The sequence below is a fragment of the Dipteris shenzhenensis genome, chromosome 5, assembly GCF_047967505.1.
Source record: "Dipteris shenzhenensis isolate YYH24624 ecotype China chromosome 5, Dip_SZ_1.0, whole genome shotgun sequence".
NCBI classification, from domain to species: domain Eukaryota; kingdom Viridiplantae; phylum Streptophyta; class Polypodiopsida; order Gleicheniales; family Dipteridaceae; genus Dipteris; species Dipteris shenzhenensis.
In genome coordinates, this window is record NC_141600.1 from 19,196,806 (window position 1) to 19,216,094 (window position 19,289).

The window sequence follows — 19,289 nt, forward strand, 5'->3', positions numbered from 1 at the left end:
GAAACATAAGGGGTGGGGGGGGAACAGGGGGGACTCGGAGGGAGTATGTGGAGCATGCAGCCAGAGCCCTTTAGATGTGCACAGCTGCTCCGTCTCAACATTACAGTGCAATTAATTCTTAATAACATCTGAACAAATTTATGTTCAACCTCCACAGGGTGTCAATAGTACTATGTTATCAGCTTATTGGCATCACTTGAATGGCAAGTCAATTCATGCCACTGACACATGTCAATTAACAACATTTATTTTGAGCTGCATGCTGCCAACAGAAGGATGGGGATAAGGGCACTAGTGCCGTCTTCATGGTTAAACTCCATGTTGAAACTTTGAGGCTGTATAAGGACAAAGTAGTCATTCGAAGGGAGCAGGGAATTTCAAATAAGCAGACATTCAGAATTTCTGCAAATCAAGACATGTTTTTTACTTTTGAAATTTGATTACATTTAATGAAAAAGTTGGGGGTATGTATCAAATGGCACATGTTGGGCCTCACCCTTCAAACAGGCCCATCGGTATCAAGCTTTCTTGCCTCGTGACATGTCTCACCACATTGTTAACACTCAATGGGAGGAACAAAATCCTGTTTAAACTAATCCTAAAGGCCACACACAGTAAGTGAAATCAAATTCAGATGAAAAACAGAACACAAATTGCATGTAGTGCTAACTCTTTAAAAAGGTATAGAAAAGAATTGCATCTCCTTTTTGCATGACCGAATGCCTAAATAATAATTTTGATGCCCACATATGTGATGGCACAGATAATGATAAGCTTTACATAATCACCTTTTGCATGATCAAATGCCTAAATAATAGTTTTGATGCCCACATATGTGATGGCACAGATAATGATAAGCTTTACATAATCATGACTGAAAGTAAAAGCCACTCTCAAAATGGACCGCCACAGGGGGGGGGATTATATATTCCAAATGGCATATGTTAAGCCCACCTAGCTGGACAGTTGAAAAAGTAAAATCACCCTCCAAACAAGCCCACTGGTATCAAGCTTTCTTGCTTGGTGGCAAGTCTCTTCACACTGTCACACTAAACGGTGGAGCAAACTTGGTTTGAACTAATCCTTAAAGATCACATACTTAAAGATCATATTAAAGATTTGTACGCAGTGCTAACTTTTAAAAAGGTATAGCAAAAAGTTGCATCTCCTTTTGTGTATGAACAAAGTGCCTTAATAATAATTTTGATGCCAAAATATGTCATGGCAAAAACAATAATAAACAGCCAAAGCTTATTACATAATCGTGACACTAAGAACACACAAGTATTAACAGCTGCAAAAAGAGGGCAAAATCACTCTCAAAAATGAGTGCCCAACGCAACTGTCGAGAATCAAACTTCCGTGTCTTATAGCCGGGTTAATGTTTCCCCAAAATTTTGGTTAAATGGGCTTTCAAGGATCTTCGGTATAACAAGGAAAAGAAGCATGAAGATTCTCCAGTACAGATCATAAAACACAAACATCAGTTTTGAGTGGTTCAGTCCCAGTGCATAGTACAGCAATATCTTCGAGACCAATTTCCCACTACAGCCTAAGCAGAAAACCAGGTACGTTGTCTACAAGAGCAACTGTACTTGAGCCACTTGTCTAGAACAGTGGCTAATAATCGAACTATGAGTTGACAACATATGGATGCATACATGCTTGACAAACATGCACATCCAAGAACCACTTTTGTCAAGTCAGAAACCCTTCCAATATAGCAGAAGCCACAACTTCTCACCAATTTATGCTGACTCTGTCCAGAATCTCAAACCACTACGGGAACCTCAAAACTCAAGAGAGGTGCCACAATTCGCCACCCTGTCCTTAGAAGTTAAACTGTTTTGCAAAGCAGTACAGCCTGTTGCCACAGCATATTCCTAGGCAAATCCACAGATTGAAAACATTTGCGCAGGCAAATGTATAGTTATAGGACTCAGCTGACCATCTGCATCTGAATACATTTCGTGTTACAAGCTCTGACCCAAAGATACGCTAGTTTCAAGCCAGGCTCCTCCGTTATGTGCCATAGCAGTTCTGAAGAGCACAAACTGTGGTACCTTGCGTCACAATACAAAAAACCTGTAAATAATCCTCAGGCTGTCAAGTTTCAGTTGACTGACCTAGTATAGAACAAATATTGCACAGGTACCACCAGCATGTAGGACATGAAAAAGATTTTTTGTAACCACAACAATCCTCCAGCTCTGTGGATACTATCCCATTATTTACAATCAATCTAAATCTTTGATGTGACAAGGTTGGCAACCATCCATAACCTTTGGAAATCCTATTTACAATTCCCGGAACTACAGTGGTCCCCAACCCCTGAAATATAAATGCTGCCCATGCTTAAGAGCAGTCATTCTCTGTGCCACTGCCTTGTTTCTTATATGCTGGTTAAAACTCGCCATTTCCTATCATTGCCTAAGTTCAATAGCTGCTCGACCAATTTAGTTGTCCACGCTGAGGTTGCTGATACAGTACACCCTGAGAGCCTGCACCAACAGAGCCCAATGCCTGTGGCTGCTGAAGCAATTGATGGGTACTTGGGCCAGGAGCAGATTGAGAGGGATGATACAAACTTGCATAACCAGTCGCAGGGTGCGCATGGCCAGGTTGTGTATGTGCATAACCTGCATACTGGCCTTGACCTTGCAGGTTGTAATATGAATTAGTCTGCATTCCTGTGATGTCCCGAGACAGAGGTGCCTGGACCCATACAGCAGAACCCTCTCCCTATTTGATCAGCCAAAGAAGTCTTTCTCAGAGCTTAGACAACAACAAGAATATTTTCTTAAACAGAAATTTTGCAATCTAGAGAGATTATAAAAGCATTGATATAGAGCAAAATTGGATACAAAGAGTCTTACTTGTTGACTCGGAATGTACAAGTTATTTTCTTTATACTGTGATCCAACAATATCGTCATAGCTTGAGGCACTGCCTGCCGTTACAGCTGGGTTGACAGCTGCAAAACCTGGGGTAGCAGCACCAAAGCTTCCATAGCCTGTAGCCACTGCAGCATGTGGTGCATTGACTACGCCTGTTCCAAGCTTATATTGACCTAGAGGATATTTCACAGTAGGATTTCCTGCAGGAGGATAAGCTGAACCCCCAGGAGCATAGCTAGTACCAGCAGGAGGCTGAGGAAAGCCATTGTTCCCTGTGAAACTGTGCTGATACGGGGTGTGCATATATGTGTAACTAGGAGGTACGTATCGGTACCCAAACATGTTAGTAGCAAATGGTGAAATTGCCACACCTGCAGGCTGAGCAGGGTAGGCATGTAACGGTAAGGGCTGCTGAGCCATTGCTAAAGTCGTGTGCGCAATACCAGCAGTTTGTGACAGCTGCCCAGCAGGAGGACCACCAGATGATCAGTTCCCATTCTGAGTATTTATAAAGGCACAAAACGATTGCAAGCACAATAAAAATATCACATGTATCAAATGAAACAAAAGTCAACAATCCCACTTGCCTCTTTGGAAGAGGGAAGAGCCTGCCCAGTCATTAAGGAAACATTACCACCCAACTTGGCTGCAATGTTTGTGGAGACAAACTGGTAGCGAGCATCAGCATCAGAACCTGGTCGGAAAGCTGGACTGTAGTAGTTGGTGGTTGGATCCGAAAAAGGTTGCTGTTGCCCATACATTTCACAGAGTTACAACAAATCATAATCACAAAACAGTCTCAATGATAAACAAGGTGATTTCAAATCCAGCAGCCATACCACAAAACCCAGCAGTCGAGAAACCTCTTGAGGCTGTGACTCTCCAGATTCATATGGGTACTGAACTTGAGGCATCAATCCAAACCCATGGTAGCTTGGTACACTAGGCAGGTATGAATAATGTTGACTTTGCTGTGTGACTGGTTCAGGCTTGGAAATCTCAGGTTGCGACACAATAGCGGTTGGCATGCTCAGCAGCACATCATTGCTGGTGCTCAAGGTCTCCACGGCTGTAGAAGTGCTCTGCTGAGAATAACTTGGTGCGGTGGATACAGGAGCTGAATCTGTCATGCTGCAAAAGGAGAAATTATCAACATGATGAACGCAACCAGACCAAGCACACTCCAGGAGTATAAACCTACAAGAACACCAATAATATATATCGTAAAACAAACCTCGAAATGCTTGGCTGCTCAGACAGGACCTCCTCAGTTGCAGGATTTTCAACAGAAACAATGCTCTTGTCATCGTCCAAACCAAGCCCTGTTGTAAAATTGCTTTCGAAATTGGCCCCAAAACTACCAAAGCTCAAGCCTGTCCGCTCTGCCTCAGGAACCCGAAGGTGGTTTGGGATTATCACAGCTTGATCCTCCTGTAAATCCAAGCCCTGAAGCTTTGAACTCGCAACAGCAAGCGCCTCGGTACTAACTGGTGAAGACACAGGTGGAGAGGACCTGGCAGCTTCAGCTGCCAGTGGTTTTTCAGGGGATGCTTGACTCATTGATGCAACACTCACCGCAGGGGGTTTCGGCTTCCACTCCAGTCCAGATGCTGCTGCATTCAAGAGAAAGGAAGCCAAAGTTTCAGAAGCAGCCACCAAGAAAAGAGCTAGGGAAAAAACTAAAATCATAATAATTGGGAAAGAAATGTCTAATGCATACCTCTCTGAGTGCCAACAGGCTGCTGTTGGGCCTGATATGAAGCTCTTGTGGTATAATGATTACCGAGATATGGCCTGGTCCCTGATGCAGCCACAGTTCCCAATGATTGTTTCCGTTGAGTTTCAGAGCTCCCACTGTTTGCTGTCTGAGGTCGAACAACAGGACTGTCGTGGTGACCTCCTGCCGGAAGCTTGCCTTCTGTGATCGAAGTTGTATTACCTAGTGTTCCCATGGTCATTGGAGAGCTTTGAATAGAGTTCAGGGAAGACACGTTTACTTCAAGAGAAAGCTGTTGACCTTGCTCCTCACATGCTCTACGATTCTCGATTGCAACTACTTCTTGCTTTATAGAAGCCACATTGCCAGAAGAAACAAGCGATGAATGAACAGCAGAATCCATTGATGGCGGAACAACTACTGCTTGCACATTAGAACTCGAAACAGTGCTTGCCACCTTTGACACCATTGCAGAGCTGAAAGAAGATATTGGGCTACTTGATTTGGTATCTGCCTGTGTGGCACGCCCAGACACTGGGGTCCAATTTCCACGGGACCCTTGAGATGCGCGTGTGAAGGACGTGCTTCCATTCGCCATACCAGCTGACCCGAAAGAAGCTGCAGCATTGCTGTTACTAATACTATCAAACCAAAAGTCCAATCAACAAACAGAACGCCAAAACAAGACGCACTTGTGAGCAAATCGGGAGAAACAGAAGGAGCCGAACGTGATGTCTCCTGCTAAAACTACCTCCACAAGGCCAACCAATGACACAACTACTACTGAGACCAAGATCACCAATCTAATAAAAGTAGGCAATCACCTTGTCCCCGAGATGCTTGGCCTGGATTGACTGTGCAGCTGAGACGATGAGGATGAATTAGTGCTTGTAGCCCGATATACTTGGTGATTGCCATTTTCCCTTGCGTAAGTAAACGGGCCTCGACCACCTCCACCAGAATCTGTAACGCTCACAAGATTCCGAGATGAGTACATCCAATTAGAACCAGCAAACCACTCAATTTAAAAATACAAGCCTCCAAATTCAGAGAATCCAGTAAGCCAAGTCAAACTTGACCCTTACCTCCCATGGTGTAGCGTGGTACATAATTACCCCTTCCCCCACCACGATCAATCCTCCCACCTCGTGCAGATGGAGCAGGAAATGACCTTGACGGAAGTTCCACCAAGTCCTTGGTTTCCCCATTCTGAACCAAGATCAATTAACAAAGAAGTTCAGTCTTCCTAACTTAGTTGCAGGTTGCATTAAAAAAAGTGGTTTTTTGCAGGAAAAAACAAATCTAAAGAATGCTCATGTTATCATCAATACGCAAAACATGAGCTGCTGCCTCTGCATTTCTGAATCTCTTGCATAAAATCCTTACTAAGGAAGAGACAAGAAGGCATGCAAGCACTAGAAACGCACACCCCACACACACAAGAAGACGTGCGTGCGCGCACGCAAGAGAGAGAGAGAGAGATTGCTCTTACAAAAATCCATTCTAAATGTAGAATCTAAAAGACAATGCCAGACAGATTTTGTGTAAAAACATCAAGAAAACACATGGACCATGCAAAACTGTGGCAATTCCATACCTAAAGGTGGCCGAAGCTAGTAAAAGGCTGCACTATTAGTTCAAATGGGGAGTGCATGTGTTAGACTACCTGTATGTTGGAGTAATATTTGAACATGTACGCCTATAGCTTTTGGTGCCATGTTGGAACACGCAGCAGAAAACAAATCGCCCACAAGTTCACATTTGAGAACTCTAGATCCTACTCCGTACATGAAAATGTAAACCATGCTCAGATCTGGAATAGACAGCAAGGTATGACAAACAATATCTGAAATAGAACGTCCAAAAGAGGACCCAAAATGCATTACAAAATGGTGCACTCCCAAACACATTACGTTCTCGCCAGGATGCTGAATCTGAAGCCACAAAGGTGTAGCCCTAATCTGCTTCTCTCTCTCGCTGCAGCACCCCTCTGTTGATGAATTCGGTTGCTATAGGAAGAGCCCAAAACTCTTGTCAGCTTCCCTTCTACACTTCTCGTAATCTGCTCACTGCCTGAGTCCTTCACACATGTTAGGGTCTGCTAAACCTTTGCCAGAGCCTTGCTGCACCCTGCTGCTGCCTCTAGTCCACCTTCTCTAGTCCCTGGTTTGCACTTCTGATGGCTGAATCTGGGCTGACTACTGTGCCCTTACTGCTGCCTTCTCCTGCTCCTTCTAGCACCAGGGAATGTACTCCTGAGGGCTGTATTGCAGCCTGTAGTACTACTGACCCCCCACCTTATATATGGACTAGTTGCCCAGACCTGGTCAACTGACCTGTAGCCCAATGTGGACTGGCTGACTGGATCTGTTGGCTGGCCAACCCAGTCTATGGACTGGCTGGGTCTTTGAACATTCCTGCAACCCACACATAGGGCTGTTTGCTGAGGACTGTGTGCTCTCCCTCCAGGCCTATAAGCAGCCCTAATGAGGGAAGTTCCATGGCAGCCCCACGTAGCCTGTTCAGCCTGTTGTGGAGGGTACTATCAACCTAAGAAGGATATCTGTATGCTGTCCATGAGGCAGCCTGTGCATGGCATCCTCTCCCTTCCCCTATTCCACTATAGTTTGCTCCCCCATGCTCTCCTCATTTGGGGTCTTACAAACAGGAAGTTGGCCCTATTTCTCTGGCACTATAATGGTGTAATTATGACGATGTTGTAGAAAAGGGTTACTAGGGTAGATTTAGAGAAAGGGTAGAGCTAGCAAAAGGGAGAGAAAGAGGAAAAAGGAGTTGAGAGGAGAAGGAAAGGGGAGTAGGAGGGGGAGAGAGAGAGAGAGAGACGTATTAACGTCTTCTGGAGGCCTCGCGGGCCTATGAGACAAAGTAGAATAACAAAAGTAACCCGTACATCCCACTTAGGGCTGAAGCAAAGGGCTCGCTAAGGCCCCTTGCAAAGTACTACGCACTAAGCTAAAACAAATGCAACAAAGAGCTAGTACACAAACTCAAGATCGAAATACATAGCCCCGTGCCAAGATGGCTCTCCTATGAGCTGTGAAACATATCATATCTGAGTCTGCCGGGTCGTGTCTCTCGACGGTGGGGGTGTGGTCTCCATGATCTATGCATCTGACGGGCCATGTCAATAGTGACCGGTCAGGCGATCCTCCCTTGAATATGGTTGTGATGGGCTGGACCTCCATCGTGCGTGCCCTGGTCCATCTTTGCATCTCTGGCTGCGTCTCTCATCGTCGCCATCTCGTCTCGCTGACCACTTGACTAGTACCTTACTAAATGATTTCCACAGTCAACTTTCTCAAAAGTTATATAGCGCTGTAAACTAATTTGCCAGGTGCACTCAATTCTTCTAAGGTTCCTGCAGGAATTCACATGGATTCTGAGAGATTCTAGTGCAAAAACTACCCTATAGATTTTATATTGAATCCCAAATCTGAAAGAAGAGTCGGTTTACTTGTGCATGATAGTGTATGATTTTAACACTAATTCTGATCCTAGGCGGTATTAGAATCTGAACATTCAATTGATGTTGAATGTGATTTACTCGTTCCTTTTTAAAGTCTTGATATCTTTTCTGCAATTTACAATACTATAACAGATTCTCCTACTCAAATCTCCGATGAGAATTGAGTAGTAAATTCAGAATCAAGTTCTGAATTTATTCAGAAGAGAGTGAATTCGATACTTCTTCATTTACAATGCATAGTGAACGTCATGATTCCAAAATTCCTTTGAAGGGATACCTTACAGAGACTACCATTTGGAATCAAATGAAGGATTGCCAAGTATATATATACCTTTGTAAGACTAGAATAAGTCCAATCATACAAATTTATATTTTTTGTTGATCAAAAATCCACACAGAAAAGAAAAGAGAAAATAAAAGAGAATATGAAAGAGAAGAAAAAAGAGGTAAACAAAAACTTTTAAGAAACACAGAAGGAAGACATACTTAGCAAGCAAAGCAACACTTACGTCGTCATCAGTGCCCAAGCATAAGCAGCTATATTGGGTTTCTAAAGACCCGCGGAGTCTCTTGGGCAAACCCAGTGCAAAAGAGAAAGAAAACAAGAAATAAAGAAGAAAGGAAGCAAGTGACTAAGCGAAAATAAACAAGCAACTCAAGAAACAAAATCTTCCAAAAAACTGGAATATCGTTCTCTCTCTCTCTCTCTCTCTCTCACTCTCACTCTCACTCTCACTCTCACTCTCACTCTCACTCTTATTTAAAACATAAAAAGCTAAATGGTCCTTTACACTTATGTATTGTTTCCTACAAACTGTCAAAAATACATTTCTAACTTAGAAAACACAAGCATACTCAAACAAAACTCTCTTTTGAAACTAAAAGAAAAACGGGCTATTCAGCTCCCCGCTTTTTATTTTCAACTTATGTTCAATCATTCTAAACATACTTAAGGCAGATACACCATAGATAAAAGACTTCATATTTAAGATTGTGCGTACTTTTTTCATTATTTTCCTTGGATTATACCTCTTGTGTAATAGTAAAGTGATCAAATTACTACATTGAGTGATAAAAGACTCCTTAGTTGTACAAAGGCGGGAAAATCTATGGAATTGGGAAGAAATGACTCCATATTTTGCCAAATCAGAAATGTTTGAGTCAATGTGAGGCATTTGTAGAATGTGTGGGGCCTGGCCTATATGTATAGGCCAAGAGCTCATTATGTTCAAGGAGTGCTCTCCTCCAGACATTGACCTGCTGGCCTAGGAGCAACAGCTAGAGGAAAGGGCATGTGGTATGGGACGCATGTCTAGACTTCGAGGCTGGCTGGCACTCTGCAGTGATCTAGACCTCTAGCTCGGGGGTGGCTCAATGTACTAGGCCTATGGTCGGGAGGTGAGCTGCTAGCTCCAATCCTTATGGGTTGTCTACCGGAGTGTCCTGTGCTTGTTGGACTCTGGCTTGAAGTAAACGATTAACAAAAGCAATGGACCATGCAGCCGCCAAAGCATCATGCCCTTTTGATGATTAAATACATCAATTCACGCTCAATCAAAACATGCATGCAACCAAAAACACTACAAGCTGATCCTGCATGCAATCACTCACATCACAAGCAAATCTTGCATGTGATCATTCAATCATTAGATAGCCTAATTTTTTGGAAGGCCAAAATTGTAGTACACAATTGCTTGCACGATTGAAAGAGCACTTACAAGATTGCCCAAAAAATTGGCTATACACAACCCAATAGAGTATTTGAATCGATTTGCAGATTCTCTGAGTAGTCAAATCAATTTGCAGATTCTCCCCTTTTATTGAAGGGACAAAGATAGCCCTTATCAACGAAATTACAACTCCTAACACTAGCCAGTCGTTTCAATTATGATGTGCCTTAGAGCAACTTCAAGGAGCAGCTCCAAAGCCATTCCAAAGTTGCATGAAGCTTCTTCTCATCTCATGATCCTTAGGCTTATTGTTTCGTTGAAGGTAGTCAAGGACTTTTGGCCCTATTCAATGCAAGATTTGAAGCCAATTCTTAAGGTTTGATCATTCCATATAGTTCTAGAGTCCCATAAATCAACTTCAACTCAAGCATGGAGTTGCCTTCACAATTCTGTTTGTCCATCCAAAATTTATTCGATTCCTATGCATCTGCCACAGCCACAGAGGAGAGCACTCCTCAGACCCCTAATAATGAGCTCCTTGCCTATACTTATAGGCCAAGCTCCCCAACTATCTGTAGCTATGGACCAATACTTTAACATGGAAGAGTAAGGTAATTTTACTTTACTTTGTAGCCCCCTTTGCCAAGTATAGCTCAGCCATGCCTTGCCTTTAGCATGCTAGCTCTATAAAGAGGATCAAGACCTTAACTTTTGTAGCTCTAGTCTCAACCCTAGGTTATTCCTAGCCCCGATTAAGACCACGTTCTAACCTTAGATCTAATCCTAGGTCCCAAGTTAGTCAAGCTTAGTCAAGCTTAGGCTAGTCATGATGTAACAAAATGTGATGAACTGCACAACATCTTCATTATAGCTATAGTATTTGGGCTCGAGCAATATAGTTTGTGCTTCCCCACGGACCCATGGTCTTGTTGATATAGGCAACCCATCCCTATATACAATCATCAAGGACAAGTAGAGACACAAAAGAGAATACTATGAGGTTTTTGAAACCAGCCCATGTATAGGGCATATGATGAATTCCTCATCTTTCTCCACCAAGTCTGGCCATGGTCTTCCAAGTGCATGTCATCTTAAATAACCTTGTTCTTATCATACGTTAGATGAAAGTCATATGACAAATTCTTCTCGCTCATTATGTTCCCTTGTCTTACCTTTGAAACTCTGGATTTTTTACTTCTCTTTCAAGTCTCTACTAAATATGTGTCCAACATTAACCTTCCATTAGCCTCCTAAATCCATGTGCTGGTTGTGTCTGTACTTTCCTCACACAAGCCTTGGGATAATATGTACATCTACGTTGTGCTTGAGCCAATCTAGAGTTGGGGTGGGAAAAGGCTCGTCCAAGACCATTCAGACGAGGCTGGGATGTGCCAAATGGCAATTATGACGACTAGTATGCATGTGAAGCATTGAACGACCCAATGGCATCTGATAAAGTCATAAGTGGGAGTGACTTGTAACAAATATTGCATGATGCATGCTTTGAGTCCTTTGAGCATTTGAATAAAATCTTTTTGCAATAGTACTATCAAAATGTGAAGACCTCTACACCATTACTGTGCCCACCTACTAAATCATCATCCTACATAGAGCTTTGCTCTTCAAAACTGTCAAGCCCACCATCTTCATCATGTTGGCTGTCATTTCTATGTTCCACTGTGCACTCATTTAAACAAAACAGATCATGCACACCAAATCCCTGGAATTTCTTTACCTGCTGTAAGGCTAACTTCCAAGGCATTCTGGCACCTTGTAAGGCCTACATTATTCATGTGGACTGGAATTATCCCAAGAGTAAGGAGCAGTCTAAAGATTATGTATCTAGCTGTCATCATTGCAGCTCGGAATCCTTTTAACTTTGTTCATTCAGCCACATTCTGTGTGCTCAAAAGTCATGTTTATTATTGTCTTTTTGCTATAAACACCTTTTTGTCATGATTGGATGTGTTACATGTAAACAGGAACACAATCCCTCAATCATAACTATATATATAGATATAACTCTGCTAAAAGTTTCAGTTCTACAAACTCATCGACATGCACTCCTAGCACTGCAATCATAGCAACTAAGTACCCTAAGTCATGCTGCTGGTTCATGTGCGACCCTTTTTGCTCAAAGAGTTTCTATTGTTGTGCTGCATGGCCAGGACCTGAAAGCATTTTCATGTCACAATATTCACCAGTATTAAATGACTTCGGCATCCCATGCATGACTTTGGTCGGTCTTCTGAAATGCCCCACAATTTTCCTCTGCATGTGGCTATACATGGCAGAAACTGTCATTGCATCTGTACACAACCTGAGGGCACTATTCTGGAGTTCTGTTTTTGCATTTTTAGCAAGACCAAGAGATGCCTGTGTGGAAGGTAATACAAATGAGCAGTAGTGAAGGTGATACCGATGAGCAGTAGTGAAGGCCGTAAGTTAAGTTAGAGCTGTGGCCATGTTCCTCACATCCAGGGCTCCCTTAACCGGATTAGGTATATACTACCCCTTGTAGTTAAATTAACCCTAGTTGGCTAGCACGTAACAGTACTTGACCTGGCCACTTTAATTGAAGGCACAATAACTGTCCTTGGCAGCCTGCACAAAACCCTGATGAAATTGAAAATGAAAGCGATGAAAACTTGTAGAAGAAGATAGCATCAACAGAATAACTACTGCAAACATATCATGAACCAAAACCTAGTACTTGAACGATCCAGCGAGGTATTCTGAGGGGTACATTTAGACCAACCTGCACGCCCTTACTCTTATCTGAATATGGGGACTAATCCGGAAACATTAGCATTGTAATCTCCGCTGAAAGGGGAATGTGTTACTAACCTCTTTCTTCTTGTTCCGCTTCCGCTTGACCTCGTGAAAAGTATCTGCAGTTGCAGTCGCAGCTTTAGCATCAAAAGTCTAATCCAAATGTCTATTTTGTTCTCTCTTGAGCTCAGTCGGAACAAAAAAAGAAGTAACTGAGACAGCACACAGACAGTGGAAAGCCTAGGAGAGGAAAAGAACGTAGCCCGTGCCAGGGATATAATAGGTTTCAAGAACGATTGGCGTGTAACGAAATCCTACAAAGGAGGGGATTTTCAGGGTGAAGCGCCAAACAACTTGAAATACGCCAAAAGCGAGACAATACGCACGGATTCAAGAGACGAAAGACAGCAAACAGGAGGGAGGAGAGAAGAAAAGTGCGAGCACCCTGCGTTATGAGTTTCTGCACGGTCTCGTTGGGGTCCATGTTACAATCCTTGAGAGCGGCGTAAATCTCGTCATCGGAATGGTGTTTGACGATTTCCTTGAGGCTTTGGACGACTTTCTTGGCAGTGGAAGGGATGGAGGGGAGGGGGGGGGAGGGGGAGGAGGAGACGCGGGGGACGGAGGTCATGGCGAAGCGATGAAAGGCAGAGGGGAGGAATGCAGGCGCTAGGGCACACAAAAGGACTTCAAAGACGAAGAAGAAGATGATGAGCAGAGAGAGGATTTTTGAGCTACAGCTATTCACAGCCAGAATGCTAAAACCTGCCGGTTTTTTTTTTTTTTTTTTTTTTGGGGGGGGGGGGACATTCATCAAGAGGGTTTCTTTTGCCCCTCACACGTCATCCCCTCCAGATGCATGCATGCATGCATGCCTACCCATCGCCCATCGCCCGTGATTGGTTCGCCTCGTGACTCATTCACGTCATCCTCTCAACACTCTCGATTGCTTCGAGAGGAGACAACCCGTTCGTGCAATGATTCGCTCAACAGGATGCATGTCATCCTCCCCTACCACTGAATTTCACATAGGCCCCTCTCGATGTCATTCCTAAGCTAGCTTCAAAGAATACCCCTTTGTGCAATCATGACTTAGCTCACCCTCTCCCATCAAATTGACACCTTTAGTATCATGACCAACTCTAAAATGTGATGAGGCTCTATCAGTGGCCACCTCATTCCCCCCCCCCCCTAAGAAAGTGGCCCCCTCATTAGGTTGTAGATGACTTCAAACGCACTCGCCCCACAAGTCCAATGCATGCATCACGTGTTTTAGTATGGAACAAATATCATGACACTATATGATTTAAACTCTGACTCATTGAATTAGCTTGAATCACTACATTCACAACAAACATGGCCAAAATTTTTACCATGAGAGCCAAAGTGTATTTATTGAACATGATTAGGGCTACTTTACTCAAAATTTGATTACAATTAAGGTTCAAAAAGGGTTAATTTTTTTAATTAACAAATTATTTAGGTGATCAAGCTTTATAAGGCCCATAAATTTTCAAAAGTATAAACAAATTCAATCGTTCCTCAATTTATTTGCAATACCTACATAAGAGTTTAAGAGGAGTGTTAGCCAAGATGGAGGTAATACATGGGGAGAGAGGGAGCAACTACAAGGCTTTGAAGAATAATCCATCTTTAAGGCTTTGAAGAATAATCCATCTTTTGTGTCTTTACATGCATCTGTTTTTTAAAGCTTTGCACCATAGAGTCAAACGATTGCATACATGAGCATGGATATGTATGCACATACATTTGATAAGCACTTGGTGGTATTTGGAGGAAAGCTTCGTATATGTGTTGCATATAAGCATTCTCAAAGCACTCATTTCCTAACCATGTTGCACCAAGGGCACCCTAAAAAGCATTTGCCCCAACACTGCCTCAAGGATGTCTGCTTCTTGAGTATACTTTTGTCAATAAAAATCATCTCTGAGGAGTGAAGGCCATTTTCATGGATGATAATAGTTAAAACATTACTTAAAATTGAGCTCTATAGTTGAATGAAAAATGTTAAATGCAATGCTCCAACTGATAGATCTGTGCTTAAAATCATGCTTAACAATTGAATAGCAATTTAAAATGGGAATGCAAGCCATTTACTATTCATGATAGCAGTCATCAACACATTGTTTATAGTTATGCTAGACAATTATATGGCAATGCTAAAATGTAAACTCTCAAGTTTCATCTAATAATTGAAAATGACTTTACACTTGAAGACTATAATAGTTTAATCCTTTACTCTAAATATTGGAATTTTGTGCTTGGCAATTGAATGCCAACAGTCCAACATCGGGGGGGGTTTGCAACCATTTTTGTGCCCCCACCACTAGTTTTAAGCCCCAATATGTGGCCCAAAAATGATCAAAGACCCCAATGCGAGTAAAAATAGTGTGGGGGTTAAAGGCCACTGTAGCTTAACCCCGATTATGTACAATACTCAAACACATATATAAATGAATGACATAGAAGATTAGGGTGTTCTGCAATTACCCAAACTTGTGCGGCTCTCTTCTAGCTCTCTCTCTCTCTCTCTCTCTCTCTCTCTCTCTCTCTCTCTCTGTTTCGCTTCCGTTGAGAGCACTCTCAATCCGTATAAGAGCCCGGGTGGTCTATCTGATGCTTGTGGGTGATCTAGTTGAGCCCAGGAGATCATCCTACATCCATACAGCTGTGTGGGTGGCATTTGCAGCTTTGTGGAAGCTAGTGGGTGCTTGTTTGAGCTACCCATGTGATATTTGAACCTTGTTAGACTTGTTGGTGGTTTTGGAAGTCTCTGGACTGGTTTTTCAAGCTTTTGGGTGGTTTTCTAAGCCAAAAATGTGGTTTTGAGAGCTAGTGATAAATTTCTTGTCTGGTGTGTTGGAACTCAAGTTTGAAGCAACCCTTCGCAGATCTATTAGTTTTGGTGGACTCATGTGGTCCTAAAACTTATGCGTTGCTCATCATTCGCACTCTGGTGGTATTTACAAACAGATTTGTTTCGTTTTTTCAATCTGTGTGTTGGACCCGATGATTGGGACTATGGTTTCTGAAACCGTCTATTCCATTGCATTCCAGTTTCTTTTGGGCCAGATTTGGTTATATGAATGTATAGTATATGGACATGAGTTAGATGCACTTTGATGCCTTGAGCGTTGAGTTTTTCGGTGATATTACTCTCCGTTGTGGCATACATATTTGGGTGCACCTAGTATTTGGTGTGATCCTTTCTTGCATGCACTAGCATTTGGGATTTTTGCTTTATTTGCATCATGGCATCCTCTTCCATGTCTAAAAAGGAGTTTTTTAGCATTAAAAAGTTTGATGGGACAAACTTTTCTTTGTGGAAAGTATAGATTAGGGATGTGCTTATTCAAAAGAAGTAGAGTAAACCCTTGGCAAGGATTGAAGCTAAGCCTGCAGATTTGTCTGAGGATGACTGGAATGAGTTCGATGCAAAGTCTACCGTTAGACTTCATCTTGTAGAGTCATTTTATTTCACAGTAGTAAATGAGCAGACTACGGAAGATTTTGTGGAAGAAATTATGTGCCACTTATGAGAAGGAAACTGCCTCTAATAAAGTTTACCTCATGAAGAGGTTGTTTGAGTTGCAGATGAAGGAAGGGGTTTCCATTGCTTCTCACTTAAATGAATTCAATATTATTTTTAGCCACAGCTTCAGGCTCAGAAGCTAAATTTTGATGCAGAGACTAACGCAATATTCATCTTATGTTCATTGCCATCCTCATGGGATACCTTCCGTACAACTGTTAATAACTCTGCACCTAGTGGAGTACTGAAGTTTGATGATGTTATGGGTAGCTTGTTGGCCCAGGAGATTAGACGGAAGTCTATGGATGGCAACAAGCAGGATGCAACCTTAAATGTGCAAAGGGGTAGATCATAGTTCAGGGGGTAGTCCCAAGAAAGAGGGAAGTCCCGTAACAAATCTAAGGCATGGAACATTGAGTGTTGCTACAAGAAGGGCCACATGAAAAAGGATTACTACAAGCTGAAAGGAGAGCAAAAGGATAAGAAAAAGAATGCAAATTGGGGTGCAAATAAGAAGGAAGAGAGTCTAAGGGAGGACAAAGGAAAAGTGAAGATCGAGGAGATCACTGCAATTCACTGATAATAATGATAATGACATTCTCTTCATGTATAGTCTACCTGCAGAGTTGCTTACCACTTTGGATGATGCATATTCCCAGGATTAGATTTTAATGCTTCATTCCATGTTACTCCTCATAGGGAATGGTTCTTCACTTATGACAGTGGAAATACAGGTTGTGTGCATCTTGGAAATAACGATATATGTGACATAGTGGGAGCAGGTGACATAAAGTTTTCTTTTGCAAATGGGTCTGTAGTTGTTTTGAAAAATGTGAGACATGTGCCTAAGTTGACCGAGAGTCTCATTTTAGTGGGTCAGCTACATGATGCAGGTTTTCAAACCACCTTTGGCTTTCAGAGTTGGAAAATTCAGAAGGGCTCTATGGTTTTGGCAAGGGGTGCCAAGTGTGGAACATTGTATCCCTTACATATATCAGGGGTGTCTGATTATGTTGTTGCAATAACCGAGCATCCAAGTACTTCTTTGTGGCATTGCCAGTTGGGGCTCATGAGCCAAAATGAAATGAAACTCTTATGCCGTTTGGGTTATGTACCGCTTTTGAGTTTTTATGACCTTAAATATTGTGAGCATTGTCTCTATGGGAAGTAGACTAAATTAGCCCATAAAATAAGGGGAAAGAAACAGCTTGAAAAGCTTGATTTAGTGCATTCAGACGTATGTGGTCCCATGCCTACACGATCACTAGGCGGGGCTGAATACTATGTGACATTCATTGATGATGCAACTAGGATACAACTAGGGAAGTGTGGGCTTATGCTATAGCTCCGAAGAGCGATGGTTCCAAGTATTTCATAAATGGCTGACTTTGGTTGAAAATCAGTCAGGTAGAGGGCTTAAATGCCTACTGATTGACAATGGTGGAGAGTATCTCTTTCATGACTTTCAGCATTTATGTGATACACGTGGGATCAAGAGAGATCTCACATCCCCTCGTACTCCAGATCAAAATCCTATTCTAGAAAAGATGAACTGCACCATTCAAGAAATGTTGTAATGTATGCTTTCCAATGTCTTTTTGGTGGTTTTTGGGCTAAGGCAATGAAGACTACAATGCATGTGATCAATAGATCACCTAGTAAGAGTTTGGATGGTGGTATTCCTGAAGAGGCATGGAGTGGAAAGAAGCCCTCTTACTCTCATTTGTGTATATTTGGGTGTGAGGCATATGCACATGTGCCAAAAGAGCTTCGGAAGAAGGTAGATCATAAGTCTAGGAAATGCATCTTTCTTGGTTATGGTGAAATTGGAGAGATGGGCTATCGTCTCGGGATCCAAAAGCAAAGAAGATCATACGAAGCCATGATGTGGTCTTCAATGAGAAGAAGATGCACAAGACACCCATGAGGGATGTGTAAATGAGGAGAATCACTTTCTAGGATGTGAATCCACCCGCATATTTTGATAGATAGCAAGCTGTCCATGCACCGAATGTGTTGGAAATGGTGCCACCAGGTACTCCCACACATACACAATAAAGGGAAGATGATGGACCATATATTAGTGGAAATGATGAGCCAAATGTGGCTGATATACAGGTGGAACAGCAAGCTAAAATGCCCTCAAGAAGATCAATTAGAGTGTCTAGACTGCCTGAAGGGTAGACTATGTGATGCTTACTGATTGCAGGGAGCCTTCTTGCTCGAGGATTAGTGCAAGCGGGAGTATGCTATGCAATCAGAGATGACTTCACTCATGAAGAATAAGACTTCGGACTTGATTTCTTTGCCAGATGGAAAGAAAGCATTGCCATGTAAATGGGTCTACAAGATGAAGGTCACAGGTAATGATGTGCCTAAGTACAAGGCCCGTTTGGTTGCTAAAGGGTTCTAGGAAGAGAGGTGTGGAATTTGATGAGATCTTCTCTCCGGTTGTGAATATGACCACACTTAGATGCATACTTGGACTTGTGGCAGTAGAGGATATGGAGCTTATGCAGATGGATGTCAAGACAGCTTTCTTGCATGGGGATCTGCATGAGGAAATTTACATGGTACAGCCGGAAGGCTTTGAAGAAAAGGGCAAAGAACATTTGGTTTGCAAGCTGAAAAAGACTCTCTATTGCCTTAAGCAAGCACCTAGAGAATGGTATTAGAAGTTTGATGCTTTCATTCAGTCCCAAGGTTTCAGAAGAAGTGAGATGGATTTTCAAACTATGTAGGGCATGTCGATAGCAGGAGATTCACTTCTGGTTATGTGTTCACCTTTGTAGGTGGTACAGTGTTGTGGATGTCTTGCACACAGAAGTGTGTTGCTTTGTCTACCACAGAGGCTGTATGTTGGAGGTATGTTGCAGCCACAGAGGGTTTCAAGGAGGCTATATGGCTTGATCACCTATTGGGATATTTGGGGATTCATACAAGTGTACCGACATTGCATAGTGATTCCGAGAGTGCTATTCAGCTAGCACAAAATCCGGTCTTTCATGCAAAGACCAAACACATTGAGGTCAAGTACCATTTCATCAGGGGGGTACTTGAGGACAAGCGCACACTCTCTCTCTCTCTCTCTCTCTCTCTCTCTCTCTCTCTCTCATTCCGCATCCATTGAGAGCTTTCTCAAATAGTTGTAAACATCTAAACACTAGTGTTTGGGGCGGGGGGTACGTAAAAC

At 42.6% G+C, this 19,289-nt stretch overlaps 1 protein-coding gene across 3 annotated transcripts; it reads right to left on the reverse strand.

Moving 5' to 3' along the window:
- Positions 1 to 1,194: 1,194 nt before the first annotated feature.
- Positions 1,195 to 13,257, reverse strand: LOC147901714 (uncharacterized). 3 transcript variants are annotated; one of them, XM_087374626.1, is made up of 10 exons: positions 12,988 to 13,257; positions 12,619 to 12,662; positions 5,700 to 5,823; positions 5,439 to 5,577; positions 4,618 to 5,243; positions 4,132 to 4,510; positions 3,737 to 4,028; positions 3,485 to 3,643; positions 2,877 to 3,356; positions 1,195 to 2,742 (listed from the first exon to the last, which is right to left on the reverse strand). In XM_087374626.1, the coding sequence occupies exons 1-10, from the start codon at positions 13,172 to 13,174 to the stop codon at positions 2,437 to 2,439; spliced, it is 2,736 nt and encodes a 911-aa protein (XP_087230752.1). In that variant the 5' UTR covers positions 13,175 to 13,257; the 3' UTR covers positions 1,195 to 2,436. The 3 variants fall into 3 exon arrangements, with proteins under 3 accessions (XP_087230752.1, XP_087230751.1, XP_087230750.1); XM_087374625.1 differs by having other exon boundaries at positions 4,132 to 4,507; positions 4,618 to 5,255; XM_087374624.1 differs by having other exon boundaries at positions 4,618 to 5,255.
- Between the last annotated feature and the right edge of the window lie 6,032 nt (positions 13,258 to 19,289).

Bases quoted from the DNA above. Each gene is read 5' to 3' on its own strand.
- LOC147901714 (XM_087374624.1), bottom strand. From the start codon at position 13,174: ATGACCTCCGTCCCCCGCGTCTCCTCCTCCCCCTCCCCCCCCCTCCCC. The intron at 5,824-12,618 runs GTTAGTAACACA...ATCTTGGTTCAG, and splicing joins AGCGGAACAAGAAGAAAGAG to AATGGGGAAACCAAGGACTT. The intron at 4,029-4,131 runs GTTTGTTTTACG...CTCCTTTTGCAG, and splicing joins GAGCAGCCAAGCATTTCGAG to CATGACAGATTCAGCTCCTG.